The sequence below is a fragment of the Aythya ferina genome (assembly GCF_964211825.1).
Source record: "Aythya ferina genome assembly, chromosome: 1".
In the NCBI taxonomy this organism is placed as follows: Eukaryota; Metazoa; Chordata; class Aves; order Anseriformes; family Anatidae; genus Aythya; species Aythya ferina.
In genome coordinates this window covers 63,835,470-63,855,154 of record NC_140296.1, presented here as the reverse complement: position 1 = coordinate 63,855,154, position 19,685 = coordinate 63,835,470, and the positions used below count along the sequence as shown (strand labels likewise).

Genomic DNA, 19,685 nt, shown 5'->3' with positions numbered 1-19,685 from the left:
CTGCTCCTTCCAGATCAGCTTGGCCTCCTCCCCAGCTGACCCGATGTCCTCAAGATTTGGCTGGCAGGACCAAAACTCACACTGGTCTGCACCAGGATGGGCCACGGGCGGCGTGTTTGTTTTAGCACAAGGCTCTTCATGTCGGGCACTCTTACACGCAGCAGTTCGTGTGGGTACAGGGGATGAGCAACACTTCTATCTCCTCACTATCCAGGGCAACTATCGCTGCGGTCAGGCCCAGTGCTCTCTTGAATCCTTATCTTGATTAAATGTGGGGTTTTGGTAGTGAGGCTAGGTTGGACACTCTTCTTAAGGCCGGTGTGAAATGGTGCTAAAACAACAGGAGCAGAGATGGCGTTAGAGCTTTGACACATACCAATTTTGATCTGTAAAGCCAACACTTAATTTTCAGATGAATGATGGAAGGAGTTGAAGAGTGCGTTCTTCCAGCTGGCGGGGTTTTTGGTATTTTGTTGTTGAAGTAGCAGGAAGACATGAAGAATAATTGTAGTAAAATAATAGTCGAGAGTTGAAATGCATCTCCTCAAATACGTAGAAAACCTAACGTTGTATTTCACCCTTGAGCAACTAGAAATATTTAGGCCCTCGTTTGTTTTCAGGGCCTCAGCCTCTGTCTTTTAAATATTACATCCCTAATGACCTGCTGTGGAGAGATCCGAAGAGCAGAGCCATCAAGGAATTCTTGTGACTGATTTTGATGAATCCCTTAAAAAAAATGGGGAAAACTTAGCTCCTTATGTTGATGGCAGCATGGCCCACCGAGGAACTGGAATCACTGAAAATTGTTTCCCTGCTGTTTCTGCATTAAAGTTTTTGAGAGCAGGGAGGTGGCTTTAAGCTTCCTTGGTGGTTGCCTGCTCTCTCTCTCTGCCCTCAAGAGCTGTGGACCATGTACGTATTCATTCAGACTTGGTTTTGGGTGGGGTTTTGTCGGTGGTTGTTTTTGTTGATGGTGGTTTTTGTTTTGTTTGGGGGTAAGGAAAGCAGAATATGGCATTTTCTGTCAGGGGATGATGCTGGAAGAAAGGATCAGCCATGCACTACCTCCCTCTCGAATGTCATGGTCTAAACATAGCTTCAGCCAACCTGAGGGGATTCTTCAGCATTTCAGTGCTTACTGAAAGCAGACTCATGAAGTCTCCTTCACAAACCGGTGGGCTGGACCTGTTATCTCTGCAAGATGAAGCAGATATTTGCCAGATGCTTCCTTTATCTATGACCCTTTATGGAAGCTTTGAGCAGGAATTAATTTGGGGCTGGGGAAAGAAAAAAAAAAAAGTTTGTTTCCCACTTATTGTCTGAGAAATTGAGAGGAGGGAAAGGGGGGTGGGAAGAGAGGAAGAGGAGTGGAAAAACAGTGCTGTAATTAAAAGGAGTTTTAGTTATATATTTATAGGACGTTGATAGACACATGCATGATGTTAAATCTTTTGGATGATGTTTGCTAAGATCCAGCACACTTTTCTGTCCACCCGTCCATCCCGTGGGAGGCTGGCGGGGGCAGATGTCAGTGTTAATCCTTGCTGATGTGTGGCTCTGTATTTTAGATTTTGCTAAATGCTGTTAGACACTGCTTATAGTCCTTCCTACTCCAACCATCTGACTGCTTTATGGGGGTTAAAACCAGTCAGTGGAGAAAATTAGGCGTTAATTATAATTTTATGAGGTGCTTGGGCATGAGTGTTATCTGGGAGAGTGCTTCTCTTCTTCTCTGTCATTCTCCACTCCATCCCACAGACCTGGATACCCTTCAGAAATCACTTGTATCCCAGTCTTCCTTTCCAATTCTCCTTCTTTGGCCCTGTAAATAACTGAAAGACACCCAGGGAAAGGCACCGTGTTCCCCTGAATGTGAGCATTATCTGAACACGAACCCTCGGCAGCCCTCTCCACATGAGCCAGAGAGGCAGGCGAGTCCTGCGGCACTGCCTTTGGCTTTGCCCTCTGGCTTACTTGGACTCCTTGCTCTGGTTTTACTGGCACGGAGGCAGCAAGCTGCAAGCGCTGGGAGAAATACCTCATCCAGATCCAAACCCTCTCTTTTTTTTTTTTTTTTAATTTATTTTTTTCGAGTGAGAGCAGATGTCTTGGACAGGCAGGTTTTGTTCCCCGTAAGGGTGCTGTGGGCCAGCCACACAACCTCTTGTTCAACTCAACCTGTCCCACTGGGTGCAAGAGGAACCTGCTCCCGGGTGTATTTTGCTGAGGGTATTTTGCTCTTTGGCATCCGTGTGTGCTTGATGAATGACCAGACCTTGCGTCTCGGGGCCTAAGCTGAGAGATATCACAGCTATTTCCAGCAGGTGGCAGATGATAATCGTGCTAGTAACCGAATCTGGGTACAAATGATGGGTTTTCCAGGCTGTTTACTCAGATATTGACTTAAATACACACGTTGTATAGTGGCTACAAATGTGTTTCCAACATCAATAAAACGAGATTGCATAATTGGAGTGGATTGGTAGTTACCCGTGATAATATGTAATTAAATACTTGGAAATCAAGCGTGGTATGATTTTTTATTTTTTTTTAATTCAGCTTTGATTTTTTTTTTTCTTATCTCCCAGATCAGAGGAACTGCTTCTCTTCCAAAAACCTCCACATAACCATCTGGCTAATTGCGTTCCGTGGTGTAAAGATTATCTTTGCTCATGCCCTGCGATGGGGGAGAGCTCCTCTGCGCAGCCAGGCCTGGATAATTAGCTCGAAAAGGATCACATGCTAGAAACGAGGTGCCAAATTGTGCTGCGTTGTCTTTTTTAGGCAACACCTAACCGATGGGGTTCCCTGCTCGGGCAGCCCTACTGACAGAGCGAGGTATGTTTTGGCTTAGCAGCCCCTAACGAGGACCGGATTTCGCTCCTCTCGCCCTTGTTGGAAGTTACTCACGCACATGAGTAATCCCAGGGAGCTGAATGGGAACTATTCACCCAGGAGAGCCCGCCCGGCGTTGACTTCAATGGGATTTTTGACCGAATGGAGGATGACAGGATCTGTTAAAAGCTCAGGGATGCCTGTGGATAGCTGCCTTACTCACGGCGCTGGCCCTGTGTAAATTAGGGAGGGCTTCTCCCAGGCCGTATAAACTCCACAGCATCCATTGTGTCTTGTACTACAAAACTGGGGCATATCTGGGCAGAGGAGGGTTTGTTTTATGGCTGTTTTTAGGTAGATGCTGGCAGTATAATCCCAATAGCTTCCCTCTAGGCGCTGTACAACCCCCTGGGGTCCATAGGATGGGGCTAAGAGCTCTCCTTACAGCCCCCTTGGAAGAGATGCTACCGATGCCACTAAATTAAGGGAGCTTGGAGCTTTGCCTGAGAGCTGGAGAATGAGGATAAAGTCCCGTGTTGTCAAACTAATCCTCATAAAGAAGAGAGAAGACTGCAGATGAGTTGATGACATGCAAACGGAGGAGATATGGACGGGATGATTACGGCTGCCAATATGCAGGGACTTGGGAAATGCGAGCATTTATGTCCCTGTTTGCATAACCACATATTTATCGTAAACAGCAGCACCCACTATTAAAATAACAAAAAAACAACAACAAAAAACAAAAACAGGAAGTCCCATTGCTGCTCAGCTTTTGTTTTGTTTTGTTTTTTTCTCAAGATTATTTGCTGTTTTTGCTTAGAGGAGTTGCACGAGGAGCTGATGTGGGAGAGATGAGAATGGCTGCCTACGTACCCAACTGCAGTAAAATTCACCACATTTCATTTTTGTGCAGAATCACTGTTTTTTGGTTGGTTGTTTTCCTGTATGGTTTTAATGCAATTTTATTACATTATCGTCTTTTATGGAAAAAGACAAGGATTTGTTCCCTAATAAGAAAGCAAAGTTTATGGGCTCAAATAAAGCAGATAGGAGCCAGAACATAATGCCTCCACCAGCTGAACTCGGAGGTATTTCGTGTTGGTAAACCTCATCAGGATCCTGAATGTTCTGTGCTGGCTGGCTGCAGTGACTTGGATTTTTACATGGTTACAGTTTTTAAAAGGACACAGGCTGACAGATTTTTAGAAGTGATGAACGAGAATTAGAAGAGCAAAGTGTTCTTTTTTATAAAAAAAAAAAAGAAGTGATTAAAAACCATACATCATGAAAACGAGTTGTATTGTCTCAGCTATTGTAACAACCAGTTCTCACTGGTCCCTTTTTCCTGTAATTAAAGCCATTTTCTTTCCCCTTTCTGGCCTCTTCCTGGCCCAGTGTTCCAGCAACAAGCAGCCAAAATGTGAGATTTTTTGTAAAAGGCGAGCAGTAGGAAGAGCAGGTAGACCTGCTTGTCTTTCAGCACCCATTTCCAGGGTCCATCGTGGAGATCTTTGCTTTCTTTACGTGTAGTAGCTACAGTGCAAAGCCCAGTTTTCCTGCTTCTGATGCGCAGGTCTATTTTTATCCCATATATGCCCATATAAATCCCATATGTGTGTGCATGGCACGCACAGAGCTTGGTAACAGCTGGTAGTTTCCCCATTTCCCATGTTTCTCCTTCAATTAAACTTTGTCACTTCCGTATGTTGGTGAAATCCGTGTTTTCCCATGTCAGTGTGGCTGACTCCCTTGCTAATTAAAACCCTGTCATCAGCCTCTTCCTTTCCTTCTTTCATTTAGCGTAATGGCCAAAGCATTTCTCTTTGCCAGACTGATCATGCAGGCTATTTCTTTCCTCTTTCTTCATTCCTCCATGGTTAAGTCAGATGCAAACTCCTAATCTGTAGAGACACCCGTAATCACAGGCTGATTCTTAATTTCCTACTTTCGTGGGTTCATTATATTGCTGCTGTTCCTGAAGCATGGGGGAAGGACTGCAGCACTTTCCCAACCAGTCAGCTCTAGGACTTCTGGAGCAGATTTTGTAAATTATTATTATTATTTTTTTTACTTTTCTTCTGGAGGCAGGCAGCTGTAGGTCAAACCTTATATTCCCCCTATGTTCCATATATTCACACTTCTCTAAAGACCAGTATCTTGGTAGTATATTATTATTAAGAGGTCTTGACAAAAAGGCTAAAAAATCAATTTTAATGCATTATTATCAGATTACTCTGATTTAATATTGTCACTGCTCAATGTAACCAAGTTTAAAACCCTACACAGTGAATATCTGCTGTAGAAGACAACTGCTTTGCCACTGCCATTTATTGTTTAATTCCTGCTATTTTCTGGTTGTTGTTTTGTTGTTGTTGTTGGTTTGGTTTGGTTTGGTTTGGTTTTCTTTCCTGATAGCATTCTGGAGACGTAGGACTTCACTGCAAATAGCAAGGCAACAAAAGGATGTTCTCTGGAAAAAATTCAGCATGATGTTCAGTGTCATTGACGTGGTCAGTAGGATTTTAGGAATTACTAGAAAAGGGAAAAAGGCCAAAGAAATGAAGAATCATCACGCCATTCCATCCACTGGTGGCATCCCCCTGTCTGAATGCTACTTATGTTTCTTGTTCTCGGCACCTTAAAGAAGGATAACTGTAGGGACAGAGGTAGAAGATGATCAGAGGCTTCTGTACAAGAAAAATAATGAGACTTTCAGGTCAGAGAAAAAGAAAAGCTCTCTCAAGAGCTGCTAAGGTCAAGATGCAGAAATAACCTTAGATGAAGAAATGGCTCATCTATAGGTTACCAAAATCTAGGTGGCAGGCTGGCCATCTCTTGTGAAGAGCCTGACAAAACGGAGCCCTGTGCAGAGGGGCCATGGTTTCCCCAGCTAAAAGTGCTAGCCATGTTGGCAATGTGTTAGTCTTTGAGATGATTTTTTTTTTCTTTTTTTCCAGATTAACATGATTTGTAGTTCCATAGCATAATGCAGCATAATACACTTCACATAAGCAAGGGAGTTGCCACTGTTGCCACTTCATTTCTGGGAAAATGAATTGCACATAAATTTCCCTAAGATTGTTTAGCAACTCAGGGGCATAATTGAGAGTAGATTCATGAGGTTTCCATTAGCCTCTCTATTAATTGTGCACTTTATTTTCTCTCTATCTCCAGAGCATCTTTTCCTTTAAAAGAAAACGTCCCTGATGTGGTTTTGTTTTTTTTGTTTGTGTTAATGCCCCATTCCTTTTTTTGGTTTTGTCTTGTTTTGAATGAAAGTTTGGTAATGCAGGTGCTAAGGGCTGAGCCTTTTGCTTTCGAGTGCTCATGATAAGAAGAACCTACAAAAATGTTAAGAAGCTGTAATGCCACATAAATATAGGTAGCAGCTCTGTGGTACCCAGAGGATAATAGGTTCATATTTTGTTAGTTTCTTGCGTAATGCAAAAGGAGATTAGAAAGCTTCTTATATTCTGTTTCCTCCCGAGAGAAAGCTATCATGAAGATCAAGAGAGGAAATCATTTCCTTGCCTGGCACAAATGAGTCACAGAAAATGACCTTCTTTGTAGTCTAATTTAGACCCAAGAATCCTCTGAAGAGCTGATAATATAAACCCATATGGCTTGGATGAAGAAAAGTTGGAAGAGATATAGTCATTAACAGACTCATCCACATCTGAAAAAGCAGCATTTCGCTTTGCCTGGATTTTTTGATCAGGCTGCTAGCAGCTGCAAACCTCATGTTGCACGCACATGTTATCTGTAATACGCAGATACACATCTGATATGCTGGTGTGGAGGTTTTATTTCAACAAAGGAGATATTGACAAAGGAATGCACATTCTTTGGCTGCTTCTTTCCTGCATTTAGTGTCTTTAAAAATACATATTCATGCAGTTTTGAAACATTGAGTTCATTTACGTTGTTGGACTACACCGCGTGTAGGTTTGGAGGCAGATGTTTGTTACTGCGGAAGCGAAAAGCTGTTTAGCCTTCTGTCAAGAAAACAGAGAGAACAGAAAATAAACTAACACCCTGGTACACAGAAGCACTGTCAAAGAGCTTCAGGAGAAAAGAAAAAAAGGGGCTGGTAGGAAACCAGAAATGGAGCTGGACAGCACAGTGAGCTGTAAGTTCCAACAATCTGTAGATTCTCATGTGGAGAAGCTGAATTATTCCGTAGTGAAGAGTGTAAGAAGGTGCCAGCCTTTTTATTTTTATATACTTTCTCTATTTCTTTTTTATTACCAGGGTGGGTTTTTCTGTAGGTATCTTGATGGTTTCTTCTATGCTGAAGTGCAGAAGTTGGTGGTGCTTGACTCTTAAAGAAAAAAAGCTGTCTCTTGTTTAATTTTGCCACAGCCTCCCTGGCCATATCCTCGCTCTTGGTAAAGCAAGGCCATCCTCAAAAACAGCCTTTGCACCACCCCTACAGCGAGCCTGGAAGCGTAGCCTCGGGTAAGCACCCAGCCCTAAAGCTGCCCAACGTGCCGCTGTGACCCAGACACACCTCTGGACTGGGGTGCTTTCCTTGCAGGCTGCTTATGGGCATGAGCAAGGCATTTCAAAGTGTCATGGCTGAGGGGCCTCTTGCTTTTCATAATAAACAAATGGGAGTCGTGACAGGTTTTGTTTCCTTTTTACCAATGGCTGTGGTACACCACACACCCTCGTAAGCACCACTGCTAGCAAAGAGAGTTGCGAGCAACACCTAAGGTTGGGGTGTGAGGGGGGCAAGCATCCCCCTAGGCAATAGCATTTACGAGTTCTGACTGCAAATTCGGGTGGGAAATCTCCATATTGTTTGGTTTTGTGAAGATAGAACAAGTGGGTTATAAGTAGATGGATAATTTTCTTTGCTGAACATAAAGGAGAGAGGAGTGCCATGGCTATCTGAGAAGAGCACAACTGCAAATTGGGATGGATAGGCCATCTGCTGAGCGTAACTCTTACAGCAGCAAATGCTGGGAACAGAATTGATTTTTTTTTTAATGACTATTTTGGGGTCAACTTTCTGCAGATGAAAAAAGCTTTGACTGGAAAATGAGGTCAATTGAAGTCTTTATGTACCAAAGGCAAGCACAGCAATCAAAGAGAAGTAAAATACTTCATCTGGGGTGCCTATAATATTTAGAGCAAGGAAACAGGTTTCTCCCCAATCTTGCTGGGGAAGATTTATCAGTTCCCAGTATCAGCATGTATAAGAAGGTTTTTTTTTTGTTGTTTTTGGTTTTGTTTTTGTTTTTGATTACTGAATCACCACAGGTACAAAGACAGCTTTTCTTTTCTTTCTTTTTTTTTTTTTTTCTTTTTTTTTAGGAGGTCTGTGAGCTTGACTGGAGTCCACTTATAGGAATCCTGACAATAGGGAAAACTAATCCACTTGCTTATAGCCAAAATATTTATTTCTGCCTGTGTACAGCATTGTGCATAAGAGTTGTCTGCTCTACTACAGTGAGGTGGCTCTGGGCCCACATTTATTTTGTGCAAACATGTTTGTGGTGTGTGCATGTGTGGTGAAGGAGCAAAGGCAGCAACTGCTGTGTATCCCCTTTAATCTGTGAGCATGTAGCGAGTGTTAAAACAGGCCTGTAAAACATGCATTTTCTAAAACTGTTTGCTTGCTGCATCCAGCATCTGAGAGGCAAGAGCAGGATGGGCAGTGAGTGTCCTTGTTAAAGTGTGAGCTATCTGATCAGAGCACTTGCAGCTCCTCTTCAGGCTGTGGCTTGTGTTGCCTCTTGTCCAGCTGGAAGGTGAGACAGAAATAGGGGAGGTAGAAGGATGGTGACAGGTGAAATTGGGATTAAAATGGGAAAATGATAGAGAGAGCTGAGGGTATCACAGGGGGATACAAAGGACCAGCAGGCAGAGGAGCTTGGGCATTGCAGTGGGCTGGAAGCATTTGGGGGAAGACAATATACGGGGTAGGTAAGACTGGGATAATGTAACAGAGGGCGCAGCGTGGAACTGGGCATACTGAAGCTGGGAGGAGGGAGTTATGGCAGGGATGTTGGCAAGCGGCAAGCCCGTGCTTTATTACATCCCTTCAGAGCCTGGTGCCATGAGAATATTTTAGCCAAATGATCGCTGTTGCTTGGCTGTGCCGCCAGCGAGTGCAGCTCCTGCAGATAACTCACAGCTCCCCTGTCTAGCTGCGAGCTGCAAAACCCACATGCCTCAGGCTTTCCTATAAGCCGACCCCCACAGATGCTATGTATATATTCCTAGCACACTAGGCGTATTCTCTTAATATCTGTGGCATTCCCCTTGGTCTGCTTGCCGGTCTCTCCTGCAATTCACAGGGCAGGCACTTTGTGGCGGGTTTACTTGCGTGTGCTTGGCTTTTATTTCACATTTTTTTTGCTTCCCTGCAGGCTGGAGAAGCAGCTTTTGGCTGTGCCTCTCCGCTGGGCGAGGTGAGGGGGAGAGAGGGCTGAGGGGGGACCGAGGGCTGAGGGGACTGAGGGCTGAGGGGGAGCCCGCTGCCCCCTGGCGGCGGCGGGCTGAGCGGCAGGCGGCGGGCCAATGAGCGGCGCCGCCCGCCGGCCGCTGGCCAATGAGGCGGCGCCGTCGGGGCGGGGGGCGGGCGCTGGCGGCGGGCGCCGCGCCGCGCTGCGCTCGGCTCCGTTGGGCTCCGCTCGGCTCCGCTGCCGGCCCCGCGCTGCCCGCAGCTGCCCCCGGGGAGCGGGAGCGGGAGCAGGAGCAGGAGCAGGAGGAGGAAGAGGAGGAGGAGGAAGAGCAGCACCATGGCGGTGGAGGAAGAGGGGCTGCGGGTCTTCCAGAGCGTCAGGATTAAAATCGGTGAGGTGCCGGGCGCCGGGGGGGGAAAGGCAGCGGCTGCGGGGCACATCCCGAAAGCGGGACGAAGGGGAGGGGGGGGTGGGTTGGGATTGTGTTTTTTTTTCGGGGAAAAAAAGAAAAAAAGAAAAAGATAAATAAAAATAATAAATAAAAATAATAAATAAAAATGAATAAATAAATAAATAAAAATAAATGATAGAAATGAAAAATGAAAAAATAAAAATGAAAAATGGAAAAAAAGAAAAAATAAAATAATAAAAAAATAAAAAAATAAAAAATAAAAATAAAAAAATAAAAATAAAAATAAATAAAAAATAAAAAATAAAAGTAAGGAGCCCGGCTGCAGCCGCTGCGCTGCGGCAGGGGGCAGCAGGCGGCGCGGGCAGGGCGCCCCAGCGCTTTTTGGGGTGCCCCGACCCCATAGGCGTTGCCGCAGCTGGGTGCTCTGCCTGCACGAAGCTGCAGGTGCAGGCAGCTGGTTGTGGTGTCCCCTGCTCTTCCCAGGGCTGCTGGGCTGCATTTTGAGGTCGCTGGGGAATAGTATCAACCATCACCTCCACGCTGCCCTGCTCGAGGTCGCCTGCGCTGCCTCGTGTCCCATTTCTGGTTTCTTTCGTGCCTTGCGGTGCAAAGAGAAAAGCAGTGCCCGTCCTAAGGACCGCACTCTTCAGATGTCTGCTGGAAATTGGTTTATTTCGGCTTCCCCCGGCCTGAAACCGTTGTCCTCTCCTCTTTTTTTCTCCCGAACTGAAAATTATTTGGACCGGAATTCCTCGCGCATAAACAAAACAATGTGTCATGTAAGACTAAACAAACACTTCCTATAAGATTGCCGCTTTGAGGAAGTGTGCGGCGCTGATATTTCCATGAGTCAGTGCTTCAAAACCTGAGAGGAAACAACACGGGGCTCCGTGCCTGGCCGCTGGCTGGGAAAACTACAAAGGGAGCGCTTCTGCTCCACAACACGACCGGGGGTGTGCTGCTCACAGCGTTTAGTAAACACACACTGTGCTTAATTGCTCCTTTTTTCTCCATAAATGGCATCGGCTGGTAAGCTCGCAGCTGAAAAAGTGAAGGCTCACGTTAAGCATTTTTTCTTTGGAAGGCTGCATCCTGCCTGGCTTTCTGGCAGGTTGCACTGCGTGCATCGATTTGCGCTTGGACAGCTGAAGAAATTGCTCGTTAGGAGGCTCTAAGACTGTGCTTCTAGCTGTAGCCAGGCTTGCTGTGTAGGTTTAACTCTCCCGTAGCTTTGCAAGAATCTATGGGACAGGAGGGTGCTGCACTTGGCAGGGCTGATGGAGCCCCCAGTTGCTGAGTGTGACCCTTTTGCTCATCGTGAGGTTCATCTTGGCGGTCGCAGTGGTCCCCTGATGCAGCACGAGTGCTCACAGCAGGTTAAGATGTTCACCAGCTGGTAAAGCTCCTTGGAGAGGGCCACGAAGGGACCGTGGTGGTTGCAGGTGTTGAGGTCACAGTCTGAAATGTGGGACTTTGGGCAGCGTAGCCACGTGTGATCAGAGACACAAAGCTGTAAATTTTTTGTGGTGAAGGTTGGCTGCTACCAGGCTGGTGCTGCATCCCTAACTTACCCCTTTTCAAAGGATAAAACCAAAAATCTCATTTTCATTGTGCTGGTCCTGGTGACGAGCTGAGGATCATTTATCTGTAGGCTGCGCTGCCTCTTTGGCTCTCAGTTTTGCTGTGCCTTCTTGGCTAATTCATAGAGAGCTGTGTAGTTCAAGGCGTTGTGAAAGGCGTTAAGCTTTTCTGTGGGAAGCTGAGAGTCTTAGGTGAAATCAGGCAACGGGTATTTGCTTAAGTGCTCGTGTACTAGTCCTTAAGCAGATTGATTGCCAAGAGAGAAAGTAGTTACTGCCCTTCCACCGTTAAACTTGGTACAGAACAAATGTTTGGGAGGATTGCCTCTGCGTTTCTGTGAGGGTCAGGAGGGGCTATCTCATCTCTGAAAAAAACTTTAGGCCTCCCTCGGTCTAATAATTCTAAGGTTGATGGGGGAAATCTGTTTTGCCCTGAGAAGATGGCCTTCTTATCGTTGGCTGTTGGGATTTAGTGCCTTGTCTGAAGTGGTTACCCGTGGGAATAAGTAACTGCAACTAAACGTGCTCGCTGCATAATGCTGTAAAAGGATTTATCCCCATTTAAAAGGGGCATAAGGCTGTTGCACGGGTATTTTTAGCATAACTGAGTTTTCCACCTTGTGTCTTTCTATATATAGACAAGTATCATGGTAAACAATTACTTAGGAAATGTAAAATCTTCCTTATTAAGGTGGCAGTGATCTGCTAGTGTTTCAAAGTTAGTGGACCAACAAGTAAAGAAAGAAGAAAAGTTGCTTGCATCTCACCCTGAATATATTCGCGACTTCTCGAGCTTGTTTCTGCACCTTAAGAAGGTAACAAGTACAGCTTCAACTGATGCTGTGTTGGTAAAACGAAGTGGCAACTTGCACTATTATCCATTGTAATGCTAAAATCTATTTAAGGCTCCAGTCTGGCACCCTCCACAGCGGAGGGTGCGGAATAGTAAAGCGGTGGTAAAAAATCTGCATAACCTATTTCAGCTCAGCAGAGGTTGGTAGCTGTTGTGTTGTGTAGCTGAGTGTGGAGCCCAAAGGACAGTTTCTCCAAGTAAGAGGAAGAAACCCAGGCAGCAGTGGAAAATAGTTCAGTGAACTTGGGTTTTGAAGAAATGGAGGATGCTTGCATTTGGGGCTGCCAACCTGGCATGACATTTTCCATGAATTAATCATTTTTTACTCAAAGGAAAGTTTATATATGGAATCACAGAGCCATTAGGGTTGGGAAAGCCCTCCAAGATCACCTGGTCCAACCACCCCCCTGCCACCACTGTCACCCACTAACCCATGTCCCCAAGCACCAGGTCCATCCCTTCCTTGAATGCCCCCAGGGACGGTGACTCCACCACCTCCCTGGGCAACCCGTCCCAGTGCCTGACTGCTCCTTCTGAGCAGAAATGGCTCCTCATTGCCAACCTGAAGGCAGTGACTCAGCTTTTGGAGTGGGTAGAGGTAAATTCTCATGTGTGAAACCATTAAACATATGCTCAGAGCCTCTGATACCAGGAAGCAAACTTCTGATTTTTTTCCCCTCTTTTGGAATTAATACATTTGAAAAAAAAAAAAAAGTGTTTTCTAATCTTGGCCATGAGAATGAATAGTGTTTTCTTGTCTTCTGGTGGAGGTGATTATCTGCTGGTCAAAGTACCAAATGCTCTTACATCAGGACCTTATGTAAGTGCTGGATGTCTTAGCTTCGCGGTTTCCCAGCAAACGCTCTTGAAAACTTTCAACTGCATGGAAACGTTCTCCATTCTCTTAAAAAAATGGCTGAAAATGCATTCTCTATTCATTAAATTTCCTAAATCATTGGGTCCTGTGTTTGTGGGTCTCTGTTCCTCCTGATGCTGACCTCCCTGAGTCCCGTGCGTGGCCCTGGGGCTGTCCTGGCACGGGTGGGTGCCCCAGGCTCAGCTCCTGGACATCTTCACCTGGGTTGGTTTGTGGCTCCTGGTTAAGGAAGGCTTTCTGTGCAGACACTGAAAGGGGTTTTCAGCCTCCAGCAAGATCAGAAAATACAATCTTGAAACAAAAAGCTTCTAAAATACCATTGGTTTTGTACAGCAGGTGAAAACTCTTTGAGCATATGGGCACAGTAGAGTTCAAATGGACCTCCAGGTATTCCCTCTGTCCTTTCTCCATCCGTGACCGCTGAGGGACCCGTGGATGTCCATTGTAGAAGTATAAATTCTGTTTGAATTCTGTTTGAAGTTTTCTTACACATGTGCGAGACCCGAATTCAATCTCTGAGTAGCTCACGGAGCAATTTGTCTCTTGGGGAGCAGCGGGAGGATGAGGCGAAATCCACTTCGGGTTGTTAAAGGGTACTCAATGCCTTTAATTTTGCGACAATTCACTTGTGGGTACATCCTGTGCAAACTGGTGGTTGGAGAATGAATCTGAGGCTTTTTGTGTGTGCGAGGAAGAAGCCTGGACCCTTCCAGTACCGGGGATTTATCCCTCGTGGGGTTGAATCAAGGGGAAGGTTGAGAGCTGGTTGGAGGTAGTAACAGGTTATGTTTTATTAAACCTGGAAGCTACTTGCACGTTCTGGATTTTAACAACATTTCCTAAAACCTACAAAGTGTCTTTGGCTTCTCCAGCCTAGTGGACTTGTGACCGAATGTAGGGTCCGACTAAAAGCTTTGTTTGGGAATAAAACCAAAACAAATCCAGCTTCCTTCCTCCCCCTTCCTAGCCTCTACCAAGGGAAAGCAACTTCCCTGAAACTTCAGATGTTGTTTTCCTCCTATAGAAGAACTTCTCTGGGTGAAAGTTTCGCAAAACGAAATGTGAATCTTTAAAATTACGAAGAGCTGTTTTTTTTTTTTTTTTTTTTTTTTATTTCCTCCTATTTTCATTTCTCGAATTTGTCATGGATCGTTGCCAAGTGTTAAATACTTCATGGATTTAGTGGAGAGTGTGAGGGCTTGGAGTGTTCCTTTTATTTTTTCCCCCTTTTTCTGTCTGAAAGGGAAAAAAAAGTGTAGTGTATCTGGATTTTTGAGGTCTTCTGAGGAAAGAATGAAAATGTTGAAGGCTTACAGACTGCCCTGACTTGCTTTCCTTCTGAATTTGGTTGGGAGTGCTGCTCTTCAGATTTACCTCCTGGACCTCAGATGTCTTCCTTAACCTTTTTCTTTCTGGCATTTGCTGGTTGTTGCCTCTCCCATGGGGAGCACCAGGGCATGATGCAGATCCCTTCGGTAGCCCAGCAACTGGGCCTTGCTCTTCCCTACTTGCTGGGGTCTGTATCCATGTGTCTGCATCACCAAGACCTGAAGAGGATTTGTAGGATGTGATAAGGAATTTTGGCAGTGCCAAAGGGGAGGAAGGTTCGTGTATGTGTGAGTACCTGGTGGGTTTGAGCCGGTAGCACCCACTGCAATGTTCAGTGTGTGCCAGTGGACAAATACTGGATAAAACTTCTCATTGTAGCCACGTGCAACGTGTTTGTAAAAATCCTGGAAGTTCATTTGGGAAGAAGAAGTATTTTTGCCATCACGGGAGGAGCAGTGCAGGTCCGTGTCCCATAAGACACGACCTTGAACTTTCTTTCTGTGTTTTTTCACAATGACTGGGGGAGGAAATGTGTGGTGGTCATCGTGCTTGTTACTCAAAGGCATTTCAAAACCCATTTAGAAGAAATCCGCCGTGCGAGGTGGTTCAAAAAAGGAACCTCGGGCTTCGGAGAGCGTGGGTTACGGAAAGAGGGATTTTCGTTTCCCAGGGTCTGACCCCTCCCTCGTTCATGTGGGACTGGAGGAATGAGGTTTGAGTGACTGCTGACTGATGTGCCTTGCTTTTAAGTTTCACAGGGCTCTCACAGTGCAAATACTGGACTTGTGTTACGTGCTCCTGTGCCGGCTGCTTGTGTGGACTTCTTGTGCTGCAAGCAGCAGCTCCGACGAGCCAGACGCGCTGACACTGGGGTTTTAAGCTCCTTAAAAAGCGGAGAGAGGCGACGAAGTTTATTTTTCCTACTGTTCCCAATTTCTTCTAAAAATATGTCTGTTTACAAATTGTTTACAGCTACTTACTTCTGTTGGAGAGCTCTAGAAGGGAGCAGCGAGCGGGAGCCTTTTGCAAGGGCCGTAGCCGCCTCTTGCTTGCGTTTCCCAGCTGGTGCCCGAGTACATCTGGAATCTATGAAATTCCTTTCTTTGTTCCTCATTTCCTGCCTCATTCAGGGCTGCAGTGCAGCCCTCTGAAAGCCGCGGGGACGGCTCTGAGGCTCTTCTCCCGAGCTGTGCATTTTTAAAGCCTTTCCCGAGCTCCCGAAGGTGGTCGGAGGTTCCTGGTGTCTTACCAGCGCAGCCGAACCGCGGCCTGAAACTTGTAAGCCGGGAGGTTTCGAGTGTTTGGACGACAAATAGTTGTGCTGGTTTTCCTGGCGCTCGTTCAGCTGGGAGAGTTGTAGGAAGGAGGGTGGTAGGAAGAGCCGAAAAATCTGCTAGCTGCTACAAAAGCTCCCTTTCTTCGCCGCTCTCTCCATCCCCCCTGGAACAATCACCGGCCTGTGAGACCAAATGAGCTCTGTTTTGCAGGAGTGTGACATTTCACAGTTGCTGTCGGGGGCTGGCTGGAGGAGCTGGTGGCTGCCACGGAGCACAGGAACACAGCCTTGGAAATCCCAGCTCGGGGAGTGTGATATGTGGTGCCTAAAACAAAAAACAAGCCCTTCCCCAGCCCGGCAATGTTCAAATTAAAGCTTCAATTGCACTGCTGCAGTTCACCTAGCAGCAGCCGAGCAAGGGAGGGAACAGAATTGCACTTATTTTTGGCAAAACCGCTTGTGTTTTCTTTCTAACCAGCAAAGCATCTGACCCAAAAATGCGTTTTTATGAATGCTCACATCCCGAAGCTGTCGGAGCGGCTGGCCCAAGCTCTCCAGAGCAAGAGGAAGCCCTCTGTCATCCCGCGGCTGCTGCCACCTGCAGAGTGACATTTTTTTTTTTAATGTCACTAACAGAAAGTATATCATCGATGACACTGAAAGGCTTGTAAATACTTGTAGTTGAACATTATATTTGCTCCATGTTCTTCTAAGTAAACCCCAGGAATTGCTGCCTGTCTTCCCCAAGGTATGCAGAAGCATTTGGCTGAAAAGCATCTTTCAGCAGAGTGTCTGGGTGCGTTATAAGGTGGCACATCTCCTCTTTGAAGGTTCTCAGGTCTTCTGCAGCTGTATAAAAGTTTCCCTTTCCCTTTCCCTTTCCCTTTCCCTTTCCCTTTCCCTTTCCCTTTCCCTTTCCCTTTCCCTTTCCCTTTCCCTTTCCCTTTCCCTTTCCCTTTCCCTTTCCCTTTCCCTTTCCCTTTCCCTTTCCCTTTCCCTTTCCCTTTCCCTTTCCCTTTCCCTTTCCCTTTCCCTTTCCCTTTCCCTTTCCCTACAAAACCGCTTGAGAGGAGGGGGAAGAAAAGCCAAGAAACAACTAATTTTTATTCAGACCCATACTCCCGGCTGTCTGTCTGTGAGCACTGAGGCAGGAGCTTTTGACAGGGAATAAAAAGTGCCTGGGGGAATTCGGGATGCTGGGACAGAGCAGAGCGAGTTCGGTGCAAATGAAGCTCTAGCAGGCTGATAACCAGTTTGCTCTGACACCTGCTTTCATGACAGCGTTCCAGAAAGCTGTGGGTTTGCAAGTAAAAAATAAATAAATAAAAAAAATTAAGTGAATGACTGTTTCAAGTCAACTTCAGGACTGAATGTGAGTAATCTCTGTAATAGTCTAGGTGGAAATATTGTCGCTGTTAAGAGTTTTGCGGTAACGCCGACACGTTTTTGGTGTTCTGTTGCCTTTTTTTTTTTTTTAATTTTGATGTTTATTTTTGGTGGTGTGCCTGGAGGAAATACTGAGCCCCTGCTGCCCTCCAGAGCTCCGGCTCTGTGCGAGTGGGAGAGCGCTGCTAGCCCCCTCCAAGAGTGCTACGGCCAGCCCCCGGAGCTGTGCTTTGAAGGTGGGATTTGGTTCCCTTCAGGCTTCTGGAGGAGGCGGTGGTGGTGATTTATTGCTGCCTTTGTTGTTCCCTGGGCCGAGTATTTGGTGGCCTTGGGTGGCACGACCAAAACGCTGATGGATTTTGCAGCGTGTGAGGCCGGGCTGTTTGCAGGGTTGAAGAACACTCTGCTCATATATTTTGGATTCAATATTTTGTATTTTTGGCATTGTTTTGGACGTGGGTGCACATTTCTAAGTGTCTGGTGGTGGATTTTTGGCTGTCTTGACCTCTCAATTCCCCCCCCAGAGTTAAAATTTATACAGTGAACGAGGCAGGGAACGAAGAGTATCTAGAAAATCCTGCAAGGAGCACGCTGTTCACCTGCTGCAGACGTCCTCTGACGAGGAGAAGAAGCCTGTTCATGTTGGTCAGTAACCCCGATAAGGTTTCCTGCTCCTCTGCCCTAAGCTGGGGCACTTGAAAGTGCCCGTGGTAGCGTGCAGAGCTGCCTGGGGAGCTGCAGCCCACCCGCCGTGTGCTAGATTTCTGGCTTGGTGGTGTTTGGGGTGTTGGATGATGGCTTTCTGCAGAGAACATGAGATTAACGCTAAAATAGGCCAGCATGGGATGAGGGTGACGACAGCGGAGAGCTGCGAAACATCGTTCTGAGCCAGTGGGTTGGCTTCAGTTTAATCGGGGTTTCTATTTATTTAGTTAGTTTAACAGATATTAAAGTTCCTGGAACAGAAGAGCATCTTATCGAGAGCATGCTTAAAGCGTTCCTCGGAGGAGTGGAGCATTTACTTGGCTGGTGATGGAAGGAAACGTGGATTTTGTTGTAGGGCCGTGGACTGAGAGCTTCTGGGGGAGAGAGGGAAGGAGGCTGAGGCTTTTCTAAATGGAAACACAAGAAGGTGCTGCTGCAAGTCCTCTGAGGTATTGGTGGTGTCTCTGAAAGGCCAGACTTCAGAGATTCACCCAGACTTCATGATCCTGTCAGCATTTTATAGACTTAGCCATGCTCAGTGTACTCCTTGCTGTTGGCTTGTGCCCTCTGGGTAATCCAGAATGGATGATTCAGGCCTTCAAGACACGAGGCAGTAAGTTTGACCTGGCCCACTTAGTTCATTCTACAGTCTTCTTAGTAGTATTTTTTATTTATTTTCTCCTCAGTTCATTAATTCCATAATTAACCTTAATGAGTTTTTACACCAATTATTGGAAAGGCAGCCTGATTTAGGAGAGGCACTGAGGCACTCAGCAGAGGTAGGTGCCCCGCGGACAGGCCAGGCCGTAGGAATGGACCTGCCCCTCTCTGGAGGCATCCAGCTCTCCGTTTCGCCCCTCACCCTTAAAACTTGCCCCCCCCGGTGCTGGGGTGGCCGTGCTGGGAATCCCGAGGGCTGGGAGGAGGAAGCAGAGCTGCAATAACAGCCAGCAGGGCCGCAGTTTTGTAACGCTGACTGTGGCAATAAAACGCATCCTGTGCGCTGGGGCAGCGGCCTCCAGCCCTGAGTGGGGAGGGCGCTGTGCCTGGCCTGGTGGGGAGGGCATTGCCAGGCCCTCTGTGGGTAAAGAGGTGCTGGGGAGGCACCAGCTGCTCGGTAGCTATTGCTGCAGCGCCTAATTGCTTGCTAATTGCACTGCTGGGGTGGCAGGGAAGTAAATTTGGGTGAAGACCGGCTAACCTGGCGCAGCTGCGTTTTGTCCCTGCGCTCATCCCTGTGTTTGGGCTCCGATCGAGCTCCGTGACATTTTTAGTGATTTATTCTTCTTCCCTTTTTCTGTGGTTTGAAAGCCAGGCCCGATTTTGCGAAGTTTCTGGGGCGTCTTCCTGCTTCTCTCCAGCCTGTGGCAAGCCTGCTCTTACACCATGTCAGCACCGTGCTGGCGATCAGCAGAAGGGAACTACTAGCCTGATGGCCCTTTTGTTTCCCTTCTCTCCTCCCCTACCCCAGACAGAGAGTAGCAGGGCTTTTTTTAGGCTTTTCTGCAGCCTTTTGGTGGGAGCCGTGCTGAGGGAGTCCTCACAACAGGCACTTCATGCAAAATGCTGTAGTCTGAGCGCGTAGCGTGGAAGATTCACTTCAGAAATTAGCAGAGGCTGTTAAATATAGTTGACCTTCGGTCTGCATCAATAAATTGCTCTGATGTTTATCCTTACTTAAGATGCACGTTAAGTCTGTGCTCTGTGAGTTTAGCAATTTCGTGCTGCAGACCTTAATTTCTTTATACTTAATTTCTGTATACTTAAGGTTATCTTGTTTGTGTGAGAGCAGGGCGATGACAGAGTCCAGCAAAGACCTAAGGAGACAGCACTTGGAGGGGAAGAAGCTTCTCACTGTTGTCATGTAAAAATGTGGCAAAAATCTCCCTAAAGAGAGAGGCACAGAGAGCAAATTAGAAGCGTACACGCAGGTATTGACCAGTCCTTCCCAGAGTGGCCTTCCCAGCAGTACTGGGGCTCTCTGTGAGCTCTTTCACTGGAGTGCAGTTCTGTTTT

General features: G+C 46.5%; 1 protein-coding gene across 2 annotated transcripts in view; it reads left to right on the top strand.

Moving 5' to 3' along the window:
• The window catches only part of RASA3 (RAS p21 protein activator 3), a 140,541-nt gene that overhangs the window by 27,204 nt on the left and 93,652 nt on the right, over positions 1 to 19,685 (top strand). The window contains exon 1 of one of the 2 annotated variants that reach the window (XM_084495637.1): positions 9,461 to 9,642. The exons of the other annotated variant lie outside the window; for it this stretch is intronic. Within the exon in view, the coding sequence (XP_084351763.1) occupies positions 9,588 to 9,642 (55 nt within the window). The 5' untranslated portion in view covers positions 9,461 to 9,587. Of the gene's footprint in view, positions 1 to 9,460; positions 9,643 to 19,685 lie in introns of those variants that run through there. 2 annotated transcript variants of the gene reach the window in all.